The 15982-nt window shown below is 43.3% G+C and overlaps 1 protein-coding gene across 1 annotated transcript in view; it reads right to left on the minus strand.

The window, feature by feature from the left end:
* Stard13 (StAR related lipid transfer domain containing 13) overlaps window positions 1-15982 on the minus strand; it is a 394637-nt gene that overhangs the window by 309884 nt on the left and 68771 nt on the right. Inside the window, exon 2 of the mRNA XM_052754625.1 lies at window positions 4968-5098. Within this exon, the coding sequence (XP_052610585.1) occupies window positions 4968-4997 (30 nt within the window). The 5' untranslated portion in view covers window positions 4998-5098. The remainder of the gene's footprint in view (window positions 1-4967; window positions 5099-15982) is intronic.

Consider the following 15982-nt stretch of genomic DNA (forward strand, 5'->3'; position numbering starts at 1 on the left):
AGACCCCTTGACTCTGGCTTCTGTGACTCAAAAATGTACAGCCCAAGGAGGCTAGGGAGATGCCTCGGTGGATTCAGGGCTTGCTGTGCAGTAATGAGGACCTGAGTTGGATCCCCAGGCCTGGAAACAGTTGCCTGTAACCCTAGTGCTGGGGAGGCAGAGACTGAAAGATCTCTGGGGGTTGCAGCTACCAGCCTAGATAACTCAGTGAGCTCCGGGTTTACTGAGAGACCCTGTCTCAAAAAGTATAATGGAGAGCCACTCAGGAAGATATCCTACAGTGATCTGTGGCCTCCATGCACACACACGCGCGCGCACACACACACACACACACACACACACACACGCACACACACACGGTGCATGCTATCCCTAAGCTGTCACCTGTCCTGGACTGCTTGTTTGGCAGAAGTGTTGAGGCTCAGTTTTCGTCCTGATCTAGTCCTATAGCGCACTTATCCTGGGAGCTACCTAACAGCTGCCACACTTCGTTGGCCCCGGATAAAGAGCGCTGAAGGCAGAAGCAGATATTCCGAGCTTCAGACATGTCTTACCGAAAATATATTTGAAGTCTTGACAGCAGCGTTAGAGTCGGGGAAAGTGTTCCCCAACGATCTGTGCATTTAAGGCTTGGTCTCCAGTTTGTGGTGCCCTGGGAGTTGCTGGACACTTTAGAAGGTGGGGCCTTATGGGGGAACGCCTATTCAATTGGATGGCATGCCCTGGAAGGGGGTGTCAGGACCCCGGGCTCTTCCTTTCCTCCTGGCTATAAGGAGAAGATTCCTGTCCTCCAACATCAGTGGGCCACCTGTCAGGGGCTGACAGGTAAAGCACACCTTCCTTCCTTTTAAGTTGATGATGTTAGGTGTTCTGCAGCAGTAACGGAACTCTGACGACTACAAGCGATAAAGACTGAGCACCTCCAGCCTCCAGCCTCCAGCCTCCCCCGTGAGAGCGTCAGGGCAGGCAGCACTGCCTCAGCTGTCGGAGGTCTTGCTTCAGTGTCTGGGAGGAACAGGGAGTCCTTTGTTTGGCAGCCGCAGCCACATTCATAAATAAGTACGTGTTCCCCAGACATGCCCTGCAGGCCAGTGAATTCTATACATCAGATACACTGTGAGCGAAAATCTGCATCCTGACCGAGAAGCTAAGAAAGTGGCTGTAAACACGTAACTGGGCTCACATAAGGTTTGGAATCATCTTGACAAGAGCAGATGGTCTCAAGATCCTTGCACCTCCTTTCCTTTCGATAGCAGATTGCTGAAACAATGGACTCCAAGAAACTGAACTTCCCTGTGAGTCTCAGTCTTAGGGAAGGAACAGACTAGGATCCTGATGCCAACCAGAGAGTAAGCAGAAAGAGTCTCCCAGAAAGAGATCTCACACAGTTCTGACATTGTCAGAGCACTGTATGAGAGAGGACCCGAGATGATGATGGGCAGGAGCACACCTTACCTGAACCTTTAGTTAGCCCTACCTTCTGCTCTCTAATTAAACAGAGCATAAGCCTCGCGTCCAAACCCTAAAGGTAGACTTACGGGGAGGACTGGACCTGTTTGGTCCTCTTCCTAAAGTGTGCCCCATTGAATAGGTCCCTCTCTCTGATTTTCACTGTTATGTGGTCCCTTTAATTGGCCTGCTGAGGATGAGTGGTCAAGCCTAACTTGTTAGGACTGCCAGGAACTAGGCTCTGATCCTAAGGACTGTAGGAACAAGCTGATGTAAATCACCGAGAAAAAAAAATGTTTCCTGTCTTGAAAGAAAGTTAGGCAGCAGCGATCTTCTCTCCCATGAGGCTCTGTGCTCACAGTGGTCAGAGCAGCTGGAAATGAGCTGACTCATAAGAAATTATCCTGAAATAGGAGAGCTAGCAAAGGAGCCACTCGGGATCCAAATCTTCAAAGATTCGCAGGCAGAACCACACTGAAGTGTTCATTTGCCACGAGACTGCCTACCTGCATGTTGCCTGCTCACACCTGACGGTCTTGGCAAACTGCTCAGGGCACAGATTGCATAAGCCACATAGATTCCCCTATCTATCTATCTATCTATCTATCTATCTATCTATCTATCTATCTATGATCTATCTGTATGTGTATCTATATATGTGTGTGTGTGTGTGCGCGCGCGCGCGCGCGCGCGCGCGCACTTTTCCATTCCTTCTGTCAAGAAGAATTGAATGAGGACTTGGGAAATGCTTCCAGTTAATTACAGGATCCCATCTGTAACCCCACACTCGAAAGGCTGAGGCAGGAGGCCATTCAGAGCTACAAAGCAAGAGCCTGTCTAGTGACACAAGACTGACTTCTCACACGCTTTTGTTAGGGACATTGAAAACTTTTTGTTTATTTATATAATAACCTATGAAGCTATGTTCCTATCCTGAATTAGCTAATTTAGAAACAATCAGTTACCTGCCTCAGATAATGAAGCGCGTACTGTAAAAGCAAAGGGAGGTGTTTAAAGCCATTAGGAGGCTGGCAGAGAGAGGTGCCGAATGCCTCCTAATGGATTACCTTCCCGTAGAGACAGTGAGGGAGGACCGCAGCATCACCCGATGATAATGGCTTTTTGTCGAAACAAAAAGAATGAATGTGCAGTAAGTACTTCCTCTGGGAGCTAGGAAAACTCCGAGAAGAAAACCGAATGCAAAATTTGATGTTACCAATCACTCACTCTTCTTACCAAAAAAGCAACAAAGCATGGGTCACCGTGAATGCATTTAAAAAGCACTGTCTCAGTTGTCTCTCCTTTTAATTTAAAAGCATTTTAAAAATAAATTATACATTTCAGTACCCTTTTAGAAGCCCACACTAAACAGAGAGGAAGGTACAATCATGTCCCACATTCTCCCAGTGGCATGCAGAGCATCCCTGCTATCAGTATTCTACAACAAAGTGGCACATTTGTTCCGTATGATGAACCTCCATTAACACATCAAGGTCACCAAAGCCCATGGTTTACATCAGGGTCTATTTGACGGATTTGGAGAAACATGTGACACACTCCACAACTGAAGAATCACCCGGGTAGTTTCTCCGCCCCGAAAAATCCTCTGTGCCCTGCCTACTCATCCTTGCCTCCACCTGACTCCACAATTTTTTCTTAATTATTCCCCAATTTTGCCAAATTTTCCTGGCATGGTCTTTTAAAGCTGGCTTCTTTTACCCCAGAGCATAGATTCTCTTTTTCAAGATACACCCCCTGCCCCCAGCCCTTTTGTGCTGATGTGGTGGTGTGGGAGGGAACGCACACAACCCGGCCTCTGGGACTGACTTCCTGAGTCTTGATTCCTCATCTGCCAAGTGAGGATCACAGCAGTACCTGCCCCACTGACTTGACCGTGCTGCCGTGAGGTCCAGGTTTTTCTAGAAAATGAGGTAATGACTCCTCACAGCGCTGCTGTGTGGATTAAATAGGGAGGAGGTGCTGAGCGCCGGGCCGGGAACATTCAGTCCCAGGAGCTAAGGAGACTGTTGTTATTGCAGTGCGAGCCAAGCAGTTTCCTTTGGAGCACCCGAAGGCATTCCACTCGCATTCTGAACCTGGTTCTGTGGGCCATGATTTCTGCACAGTGTCGGTGGAGTGCCGCTTCCTTCAGGAACCGGTCAATGGGAGGTCTCGGAATCAGAAGGGGTTGGGGTCCCTCTCTCTCTCTCTCTTTCTCTCTCTCTCTCTCTCTCTCTCTCTCTCTCTCTCTCTCTCTCTCTCTCTCTCTCTCTCTCTCTCTCTCTCTCTCTCTCTCTCCTGTGCTCATCTATCTTTCGGTTGTTGCTACATTTCCCTGGGAAGGCCAAGAAGCCTATACGGAACGACTAATTTCCCTTAATTTTAATATAATCCATTTTTTTGTAAGGGGTCTCTTAAGTTATTCCTGAAGGTAATTTTCAAGGTTTCTCTTGTTCCCTGTCAGAGAATGTCTGATGTCTGACCTTCACATTAACTCATAAAATTATTATTTGTCAATAATTCTGCATTCAGTGTGTCAGAAGCTGGGACTCATAAGCAACTGTGTTAAAACCTTACAGATTGTTACTTAACTCCTTTCTGCCTCCAACACTGGTCAGGACCTACTGTAATCTACTTTCTGGCTCAATTTTTTTCAGTGAAAAAAATTTAATTAGTAATTTAGAAAGTATAACTATGATTAGAAGAGCGAAAATATCTATAAGAAAGACTGGCCATAGGGCTGTGGAGATGGTTCAGTGACGGAACTCAGGTCCCTGCCGCATAAGCATGAGGGCCTGCCAGTGCCCACTCGCCGTGCTGGGGAGTCAGAGGACACGGAGGACCCACCAGTCTGAGTAGGTGAGCTCCAAGTTAATGGAGACACCCTGTCTCAAAAATAGGGTGGGATACAGCTGAGGAAGACACAGTCAATCTCTAGCCTCCAAACATATGCACACACGTTTAGATGCACCTGACACACAGATGAACACACACACACACACACACACACACACACACACACGGAAGGATGCCAAAATTTCCTCACATTTTACATAACAAAAATGCAGCAGCAACAACATCTGTAGGCACTGTTTATAGAGGGAGGACAAACGCAATACCAAGTGTTAATGTAGGTGTCCCACAAGCTCACGTCCATCAGAGGAAACAGAATCTCTCATTAGGGAGAATTTATTTTTCTACTAACAAGCAAAGACACTTGTGACTGCAGCACCATTTCCACTCGTAACGGAGAAATTAATTGCTGTACACACAATCACGTGACAAGGCTCTACCTATCACAGCCTTTTGACTCGTTCAGAAAAATCCACATCAACCATTTTGTAGGCAATCAGCAACCACAAATGGTTTCTTAAAAGCAATTTCTTTGCATTGTAGTTTATAAAAACAGTCCACCTCGATGGTAAATGTAAAAACCAAGAAATAAGGCAGTGAAGAGGTACTGTGGAGGTGTAAGGGGATGTGCTCTCAGCAGCAGGTTCTGCAGTGAAGTTACCTACCTCAGGCTTGGGCAGAGCTACAGTTGACATTTGGTTTGGTACACCATCAAGATTCCAGATATTTCCAGAGCTGTTTCTACAAAGTCCTTCCTTCAGTCCTTTAAAATATCATTCTCCAGGTTTATAGAACTCTGTAAAAATTAATTTTGAAAGTTTTACATATCACTAACCATTACTACACAATAATTTAAGTAAATAAACTACTGTATGCCAATAAAAATACATTTAAACCCCACAATTATTCTGAAAATTAACATACAATGGGAACATGAGGCCTGGAGTGACAGCTGAGCAGTTAGGATTGCTCAGTACCCTTACAGGCGACCTCAGTTCAGCTCCCAGCACCTACATGGCGGCAAGCAACCGTCTGTAACTCCAGTTCTAGGGGATCCAGCGCCCTCTTCTGGCCTCCCTGGGCACTGCATGAACATGGTGCACAGACATATCTACAGGCAAACTCTCATATGTATAGAATTTTTTTAAAGTCTTTAAAATGTAAGAAAAGCCTTAAACACTAAGAATGTTTCAAATACTAATGTTTAATGAGATTAGCCCTAGTAAAGCTGGATTTGTTCAATAAAAACAAATTTTACTGTATCAAGGTAAAATACAGTATTATGTAGGTACATTTTACAAACTTGTTTCCACGAAACCAAGCTAGACCTGTTGGATAGGCCTACAGCACCAGTTCTGTAGGAGACTGAGGCTGATAGACAGCAAGTTCAAGGCCTGCCTGGGAATTTAAAACCTGAGTCACTTTTTGAAACCCTATCTCAAAACAAAACTTTCAGAAAGAGATTAGAGAGAGTTCAGTGATGGGGGCTGGCTGGGCATGCACAGGCCCTGGAGAGACTAGAGAGTTCAGTAACAGGGGGCTGGCTGGGCATGCACAGGCCCTTAGTTGCAGCCCCTGTACAGAAAAAGAAAAGAGGAAAACCTAAAGTGATTTTGTGGATTTGAAAAGCTAGCTTAATATTTAGTTGACAGATACATATATTGATGATGTGTAGCAGTGTTCTAAAATATGCATTGATTGTAATCAAGATGGATTAAGGTAATATATGTATCACCTGACATGTTAAAATATATTCTCCAAGTAACTTTCTTTGTTTTAGACAATATATTCCTTAACTCTTTGAGAATTTCATATATTCATTTATTTAATGAATTTTATCATATTCATTCTCCTCTCCCATCTCCTTCCAGATTCCCCTGTCAATTCCACACCTTCACAATATTCTAGTCTCATTTAACAAAACTTTGAGTCCTGTTAGCGTGTAGCCATCATTGAGCATGCACTCTGAGAAGTTTCCACTGCACTATGTATTCTCTGTGGCCACTGAGTTACACAGTACACCATTTTCTTGAACTTATTCCTTCTGATGAACTGAAATTTTTCTATCTCTTGACCAATTAAAATCGAAATAACAAAATATGGCTCCTTCAGTTCTACACTGTGCTCTTAAGCTTAGGATCTGTGATTTCAGGATCACATGTTGTACTAGTGGGAAATAAATTATAAAACTGTTTTTATGGTTAGCTGTACAAGCAAAATGATTAAAAAATAAATTAGCATACTTAATGAGAATCCTAAATTTGCAAGTCCAAGAAAAGTCTTTTCAGTAATCTTGAGTCCATTCTCACCAATGTATAGTACCTGTTCCTACTAAGGATCCCCCCACCTCTTGGAAGCTGTGCTGTAAATGGTTGAAGACCTTCCCTCTCAGTCCATTGGAAATAACCTCAGACTTTTAAATTTTTACTTTGACTTTTTCGGGGTCTTTGTTACTTCTTTTTGTAGTTCAAATATTATGTAAATGATGTTATTTCATCTGTGCTGCTTTTAACCCTCAAATAAAGGTTATTAAATGCTCTCCTTACAGTCATTCTCCAAGTTTGCCATAACAAGAGCCCCAAGATCTACAACTGAGCCACACCAGGAAATCAGTTAATGAATTACAAGAAGTCAACAATGAAATTGCCTTAACAATCCATAACTTTCATAAAAAGAGATTGGGATGGTTTTCTAAGAGATTTAAACTTATAAAAAAATGTACCAAAAATTAGGTGGTGCATTACTGACTGCCCAACTCTAGTGAAATAGTAAATACAGATAACCCTTTTATTTTAAATATTCTGGGACATTTAAAAATACACAAGACTTTAATTTTCATATGCGACTGGAAATTATAATCTCCCTATATTTTCTAACATTCTCATTGCAATAAGAATATAATCCACATGGTTTCTATTGCCTACAGGGAGGGGTCTCACTCCTGAGCATGCGGCTTCTCATCCACGCACCATTTGTCTCTTGTACGTCTTTGTAGCCGTTGTTACCAGGCACCACTGGGGTGTCACATAAAAATTCATACTGGGCTTTGAATATGCTGTTCTCTTCTTTGTGCCTTCATGCCTTCCCCTGGAATATGCCGGCCCTTCCTTCATAACTGGTGTAAAAGTCACCCTCCATGAACTTCTCCCTTTCCCAGGAACAGATTTCTTTGCTCTTTTTTCTGTGTCCCCATACTAATCTTGCATTCTTTGGTTTTAAAACCTTGTGATAGCCAGGTAGTGGTGGTGCACCTTTAATCCCAGCACTCGGGAGGCACAGACAGGTGGATCTCTATGAGTTCAAGGCCAGCCTGGCCTACAAAGCAAGTTCCAGGACAGCCTGGACTACACAGAGAAACCTGTCTCAACAAACAAACAAACAAACAAACAAACAAAAACAGACAGAGAGACAACTTTGTGATAATACCCACCTAACCCTTTCTTCCTAGACAAGATCTTCAAGGAAAAAAAATATATTTTTGTTTTCCACATGCTTGACCAAAGCTTGGCAGATGGATAGATGGGTGATGGATGGAGGAATTAAGCATGTATAATAGGAGCCAATATTTCAACATTTCTTAATTTGGACTTAACTCCCCCTTACCTCTGCCCCATTCTGTGAATGCCTTTCCCAAACATTATTTTTACTGTGAAGTAATGATAGACACATAGACGTTATGACTTAATGATGTCTGCTGACATGCTGATCACAGTAGTAAGGACGACAGACATGAGTGTGTGAGCACTAGGCACACCCCAGGCCTTAACATGGGCTGCCATGCTTCTCTTAGCTGCGAGGTTACAGGAGGCTACTGCACATTTTTAATGAGCCCTCCCTCCCTCCCTCCCTCCCTCCGTCCCGCACCCCCCACTCTGTTTTTTGAGACAAGGTTTCTCTGTGTAACAGACCTGGCTGTCCTGGAACTCTCTCTGTAGACCAGGCTGGCCTCAAACTTACAGAGACCCAACTGCCTCTGCCTCCCAAGTGCTGGGCTTAAAAGTGTTTGACACCACTCCTGGCAATTAATGAGTTCTCTTATGAACATCTTATGAGCAGATTTTTTTCCCCCAGTTACTCTTAAAGTCCCTGCAAGGTAATGTTATGCCTTATGCTCTCTTTCATCAATATATGTTCAGATATTTTTTAATTGGTGATTGATTAAGCAGCGGTAAGTGCAATAATGATATCACCATAGGGATGTGGGGACAAGGAAGTCTACTAGCTGTCCCGGAACCACCCATTTCTAAACTGACTTCACTATCACTACATGCTTGGATTTCTTTTTATGAACAGAACATCACATATTTATTTCCCACCTGGACCACTTACCACAGAACTCGAAACTTTAGAATGCTCTCCCTTACTCCAGTGTAATGAGAGCCCTGTAACTTGGGGAGATGCGGTTCTCCTCTGTGGAGCTGCCTCAATCAATGTTAAGAGTGTTTTATACGAGAAAAGGAAAATGTCTGGTCAAGAAGTAAGACAGAAGAGAGCTTTTCATATTTTAATTTTAATTGTGTGTGTGTGTTGCACATTTACGCACAGATGCCTGTAGCAGCCAGAGGCCTAGGGTCCCGCTGGAGCTGGGGTTACAGACAGCAGGAAGCTGTCTCATGCAGGTGCTGGGAACTGAACTCTGGTCTTCTGTAGAGCGTAAGAGCTGAACCATCTCTGCAGCTCTTGATCTGCTTTTCAAAGTAGCTCAACAGGTTGACTTTGAAATTCAATGTTTTAAAGGATTCTCTTATCATGGTTTTAAGGATATTTGAAACAAGATGTTTTATGTAGATGTAACCAACCTTCTTATTAAATAAGAAACATAGAACCAATGCAAAGAAGAAAGCCAAGAGGTCAGAGCTAAGAGCTAAAACCTTACCCTTCCTCCTGCGGTGGTCCTACCTCTCCGAACCAGAGCTACTTTCTGTGTTAAAGTCCTTATATAGAATTTCTGTTCTGCCTTCTCATTGGTTGTAAACCCAACCACATGACCGCCTCGTTACGGCCTGTTTGTATAGACCTCCAGGTTTTCCATGATTGGTATTGAGATTAAAGGCATGTGTATCCAATACTGGCTGTATCCCTGAACACACAGAGACTTACCTAGCTCTGCCTACCAAGTGCTGGGATTACAAGCGTATGCCACCACTGCCCTGCTTTCCTATGGCTTGCTAATAGCTCTGACCCCCGGGCAACTTTATTTATTAACATACAAATAACATTTTAATACAAATAAAATATCACCATATTTCCCCTTTTCTATTTTAATAAAAAGAAAAAAGGAAAAAGCTTATAACTAACATAAGAAAAACTATATACAAAAGTACAATAACTATATACAATATATACAAGTAATAAATACCTAAACAATGTCTAGTTCATTTGTATTTGACAAATTCAGAGAAAATAATTCCATTATTTATCCTATTGTATCTAATTCACTTTCTATCCTAATTAATCTTCAACTATAACTAACTAATCTTCAACTCCCTCAGAGACCCAAGAAGGAAATAATATTAGCTAACAAAAATAAAAACAGGAAGTACATGCAAGCAACTTCCAAAAAATTGTGAGTTGACAGAAACAGCCAGCTGCTTGGACAGTCATCTGAGGTTTCTCCGCAGTATTGGGGCATCATCTTCAGCCTATAGGCTTAGCGTATCTGACAGACTCATTTGTGAAGTAGGATGTACACAAGGTCAACAGTTCAACCTCACATTGGGTGAGAACAGTCTATATACCAGAAACACCTGAATTCCACTAGTGTCATGTCATGATTCAGGATTTTAAATTCTGGAAATTGTTGATGTTTTTTTGAATTCAGCTGTCCATTCTTCTTGGCTATGTGTGTATGTGGCTTCATCTCAGCATCCCGTTCTTCTCCACATCCCTCTATCAAATGCCATTCTACTATTGAGAGGCGTGAGCTTAATTACTCTTCAAGAATAACTGTTTCAGCTGTTTTTCCACTGCACATCAGAAGCCAGGCATTGTGACTCTTTAATCCCAGAAAGCGAGTCTTTAATCCCAGGGAGTGGTGGTAGAAAGCAGAAAGGTATATAAGGTGTGAGGACCAGAAACTAGAAGCATTTGGCCTGGTTAAGCATTCAGGCTTTTGAGCAGCAATTCAGCTGAGAACCATTCTGGATGAGGACTCAGAGGCCTCCAGTCTGAGGAAACAAGACCAGCTGAGAAGTTGGCCAGGTGAGGTTAGCTGTGGCTTGTTCTGTCTCTCTGATCTTCCAGTGTTCAACCCAATACGTGGCTCAGGTTTGATTTTATTAATAAGACTCTTTAAGATTCATGCTACAGTTTTATGTTGTTATTGTATTTTTTCATGCCTGCAATTGAGACCATCTCTTGGTATTTTGACACAGGGTTTCTCTGTGTAACAGCCCTGGCTGTCCTGGAACTCTCTTTGTAGACCAGGCTGCTGTCCTCAAACTCACAGAGATCTGCCTGCCTTGCTTCCCAAGTGCTGGGATTAAAGGTGTTTGACACCACTCCTCGAAATTAATGAGTTCTCTTATGAACATCTAACTAGACAAACCATTTCATCTGCTATTATACTTCCTTTATATCTAGAATAAATGGCTGGACCACTGTTAAAAAGTGGTTATATAGTTAACAATAATAACTAAAGAAAGAGACCATGATTTTGAGAGGGAGCAAAGGGGAGGGGTACTCAAGAGAAGGGGGGCATTATATAATTATATTTTAACTTTTAAAAAATAAAAACAAATAACAAAATTAAAGTGATTCTAGAAAGCCCAAAAGGTCTCTGGACACATTCACCTCTGGATCTAGTCACTCACTGCCTGGGCACCATGAGAGCAGGGCCATGCACCTTCTGAATCTAGTCACTCACTGCGTGGGCACCATGAGAGCAGGGCCATGCACCTTCTGAATCTAGTCACTCACTGCGTGGGCACCATGAGAGCAGGGCCATGCACCTTCTGAATCTAGTCACTCACTGCGTGGGCACCATGAGAGCAGGGCCATGCACCTTCTGAATCTAGTCATTCACTGTGTGGGCACCATGAGAGCAGGGCCATGCCCTTCAACACTGGGACTTACTGTCTGGTTTGTTATCTACACACTCTGGCCTTCCACCTTCCAAATTATTTACCATAAACAAGACAGTAAACCAACATACAAAGCAGAGAAAACTTAAGTGTATGGCTCTTGACGCAAATATTCCCTTTTCTAAACAATTTTTTCCAAGTTGAGAAAGGACTAGGACAAGCCAAATGAGTGTATTACATACACTTGACTATGACTTGCCAAAAACAAAAACAAAAGCAAAAAGAAGCAGTAAATGGAGACTTCAGCCCATCATCATTTGAATTTAATGTTGATTTTTTTTAAAGCCTCTTGGAAGAAATTATTTTTTAATAATTCAGTACTAGTACACTTAAGTAAAAGTGTCTTTCTGCCAGAAAACAAAAATAAAACTTCAAGGGAGACACAATTCAGAGAAAATGTTTTATTTATTCTTTCTAAAATAGTTCAACTATAAAGCTTTTACATAACTTAAAGAGATGCCACAAAGGCTCCAGGAGGGGGAAGAGTCCCCAGATGTACCAAGGCTGGTTTTTACTTTGAACATATGAAGTCATATTCTCTCTCTTATCAGAAGAGCTGGTGTGAATGTACAGCCCTCAAGAGGACTGTTTGTGCTTTGGGGACAAAGGGGACTTTGCACTCTTATTGATGGCTTCTTCGTCCTTCTCTACAATAACCCCATTCAGAGAAGAAAAAGGCACGTTTGTTTTCCATGTAAGCACCCTATGAAAGGCGAGATAAGTACCAGAAAAGTCTACCCTTAAATTACTGGAACGCAGGGCTGAGCAATCCTTTAAGGACCATGCTGAAGGAGACTGCAAAGCCCTGCTGGGGCCTCAGGAGACCCGCAATAAGATCATCTGATGACTCTAGATTGACACTTCATCGTTAAGGTGTGGGTGTTAGCAGATCCAATACACACAATTCACTCAAGTTCAGTGTCATAAAAAGAATGGACAACTCAAAAGTGGATGACACAATGCTGCCACTGGATATGGCAAATATGAGGATTCACTGTTGTGATGACTTCTTATGCATGATGTCATATATTCCCAAATAGAGGTTCAGGAATGCCAGTGGGACAATGCCATTTGGACCACTTCTGGTCAGTAAGTATGAAAAACTATCTTGTCTTTCTAAGCTGTATTTATTTATTCTATGAATTATGAAAATGAGAATGAACTACCAACTACCAAGTAAGGAAAGTTGGGTTTTGATTCTGAAACATGCCTCCTTGTCAGGAGTGTCCTATGGATCTGAGAATGGTGTCAGTTACTCAGGCCACATTTCCTACATGATTGACACACCTCCTTGGTGAGCGAGGAATAAAGTGGACACTAGGGTTGGGATGTCAAAGCTGAGCCCAAGATCTGGTGCCTAAGAAGCTTTAGCTCTTATCTGGGCTGGGGCAATTAGGTATAAAAAATGAGAACCTGGCAGGTAGTCCCTTCAATGAATAATCAACTGAAAATAGCCTGCATTCCCTCTTTAAAGTTACAAGAGAGAAGGCTCAGTGGTTAAGAGCACTTGTTGCTCTTGCAGAGGACCCAGGTTTGATTTCCAGCACCCACACAGAAGCGCATGAGCATCCATAACTCTAGTTCCAGGGGATCTGGTGCCCTCCTCTGGCCTCCGTGGGCATCAGGCACACATGTGGTGAGCATACAAATATGCAGGCCAAACACCTGCACACAAATAATAAAAGCTAAAAACAGAAGTTTCTTTTCTCCTGATATTCAATGGCTGCCAATCCATCAGTACCTGTAAGAGCGTGACGAATTGCTAGCAGCACAGATTTCCACTTTCCTTTTGCTATTCTTTGTTATTTTGTCTTCTAAGGGTAACTGCATGTTACAGGGCTCCAGTTTGTCAATAATGTAATTGCCCATGAAGATACTCTCTTGGAGCTTCTTCCTATTAAGTTTTGTTCTGGGTTAAACAATCAAATTTCATTTTGTTTTATGATAGAAAATTTCATTTTAGGTTACAAAACCTAATTCAGCGTGAGATAAGTATCAGCAAGAAGACAAACACCAAGCCCGGTGCATGGACACTATGGATAACAAAGTTACAGAAAAGCTTGGGATAGTTTTGAATAAAATGGACAAGTTAATTTAAGCAAGACACTCCCCTAATGCTTTTCATTCTAGTATTTTCATGTCATATTTAGCATTTAACGGAAGCATGGTCAAGGTCTACTGAATTAAAATGTCAAGTGCGGGAAGCAGGAAATCGCATGGCTCCTAGGAGACCACTGCCATGTGGTCACGCCAGTCTTCCTCCAGATCTATCACAGGCTTAGCTCCAAGCTCCACTTCATGCTTTCTACAATCTTCTAACTTAGCTTTCCTTTTTTCTCCTTCAGCATACTGTCTCAGCCTTTTCCTATTTCTGACCTCTTCTGCGATAGGTTAATATTAAGATATTGTCTTCAATTATACCTGCGATTGGCATCAAGGTAACGATAACCTACAATGCTGCCCACATTTTCTACCTGGCCCTTACATAAACATGTAACATGACATGCTCAAATGGCCACAGTGAGGCAGATACTCCATGGGTGCCTGAGTAGCATGTCTTTGCAGTTAAGCGGGACTCTGACTCACAGGAAAAAAGAAAAGGAGGAAGACACACCAAATGAGTTTCCTGGCTCTTATGTGCCTACAGCAGACCATCTGATTTTCTCCATTCCTGACTCCACATCTGTGTTTGTTCTTCGACCTTAAGGTTTCTACTCCACTCACTCAGCTTTAAAGAGTGTTCTTTTGGGGGGCTGGAGAGATGGCTCAGTGGTTAAGAGCACCGACCGCTCTTCCAGGGGTCCTGAGTTCAATTCCCAGCAACCACATGGTGGCTCACAACCACTTATAATGAGATCTGGTGCCCTCTTCTGGCCTGCAGGGACACATGCAGGCAAAATACTGTGTACATAATAAATAAATCAATCTTTTTTTTTTTTAAAGTGTTCTTTTGAATAACAGCATCTCCAGACACACCAAGGCTGATACATATACAAACTTACAGAAGCTGTGACAGCACACACATGACCTACAGTGTCAAAGACAAAACCACAGTGCTTGTCTTAAAGGCAGTGAGTTTATTTTGGAGCCATTTTGAGGGACCATGGCCCAGGAACACACATTTAGGTTACCCCAAATTTCATGTTCCTGCGTGGAAGTAGTTTCAAAGTTCCGCAGAACAAAGAAAGTCATAAATCAAGACAGATCTAAAATACATTGAAGGGAATATTATATTGGTGATTACAGCAAGGTGGGGAAGGCTTTCCTACAGGCCTCACAAGCTATCTGATGACTTCCTCAGCTTTTAGGTTGGTGGAAGCCAGTGTCTGCTAGCAGATTTCCAAAGGTTTTTTATCTATTACTTATGGGATTTTAGTTCGGACACAGAAGTGAGTAAGGAATGGCTGTTGGGGCATGTGTGGGGGCTAAAACTAGCCCAGGATAAGGTAATTAGTCTCTGGACCTGCAACATTCCAATTTCGCCATAGTACTTAAGTTGTAATCAATCAGTCTCTAACACACAGTTTCTTTTCAGGAGTTTCCATTCACAACAGGTTCAAACAGAAAAAAAAAAAAAAATCCCAATACAGATAAGGGGTTAGAGAATGCATAGTCCCACCCCCTAACCAAGAGGGATTTACAGTTCACAGCTGATGGGAAAGGGGGAATCAGTTTTCTCCAATCTGGATTTGTCCCACACTCCAGGGCAGGGTCCATGCCCTGAAGTAGTTGGCCAACACAAAATGGTTTGTGTGTCCGAGCACGTTGTTTTATTACTTTTTGTATTTGTTTTGACTTTAAATCCTTCTTTCAGAGGGGCGGGATGAAGGTGGGTAGGTAAGGAGGTGCGGGGTGGAAATATGAGCAAAATAAGTTGTATAAAAAAATAATGGGAATGGGGGGTGGGCTGGGGGGAAGGCGGGGAGGGTGGGAGGGGAGAGAACATGGGAACCCGTGGCTGATATGTAAAATTAAATTAAATTATAAAATAAAATAAAGAAAGAATATTGTTTTTTGGTAAGCCACTGACAGCACGGACCTCGGAAATTCCTAAACGTGTTACCGAAGGCTGACAACAGATTTCTGGGAAGGCAGAGCTCTTAGCCTGAAGTAAAGGGTGGACGCGGAGTCATACGGCTTTTACTTCCCACAGGACGCGTGGGTGGTGCTCTGCCACATCTAAAACCAAAACAAAGCCCACGCACGCTGGGGAAGCGGGTGGCGACCAGAGACTGCCAACGTGGGGAAGGGGCGGGACTTCCGCCTGGCGGCTTCGCCTTCACCCAGCGCTCTGTGCAACGCCGCACACCACAGCGTGCACAAGGCCGCGGTCTCCTGACGAAAACACAAAGTTAGACTCAGTGCTTTAAGAGGCCGAGACGTACGCTTCCCCAAGGCACTGCTGGCTGCACGAACGGCCTCCTCGGGCGGGTCGTCAGAGACAGGGGCGGTCGGGCCCGGGCTGGCACGGCGCACACGGCTAGCCTTCCAGAGATGTCCAGACACCAACCCCCGTGGGTGGCAAAGCAAACCAACAAACACCTACTACGGCACCGCTTCCATTCCCGCCTGGCACGGCCAGCGCCGACCCAAGATGG

The sequence above is a fragment of the Peromyscus californicus genome, unplaced genomic scaffold (genome assembly GCF_007827085.1).
Source record: "Peromyscus californicus insignis strain IS unplaced genomic scaffold, ASM782708v3 Scaffold_2__1_contigs__length_46816999, whole genome shotgun sequence".
Classification (NCBI taxonomy): Eukaryota; Metazoa; Chordata; class Mammalia; order Rodentia; family Cricetidae; genus Peromyscus; species Peromyscus californicus.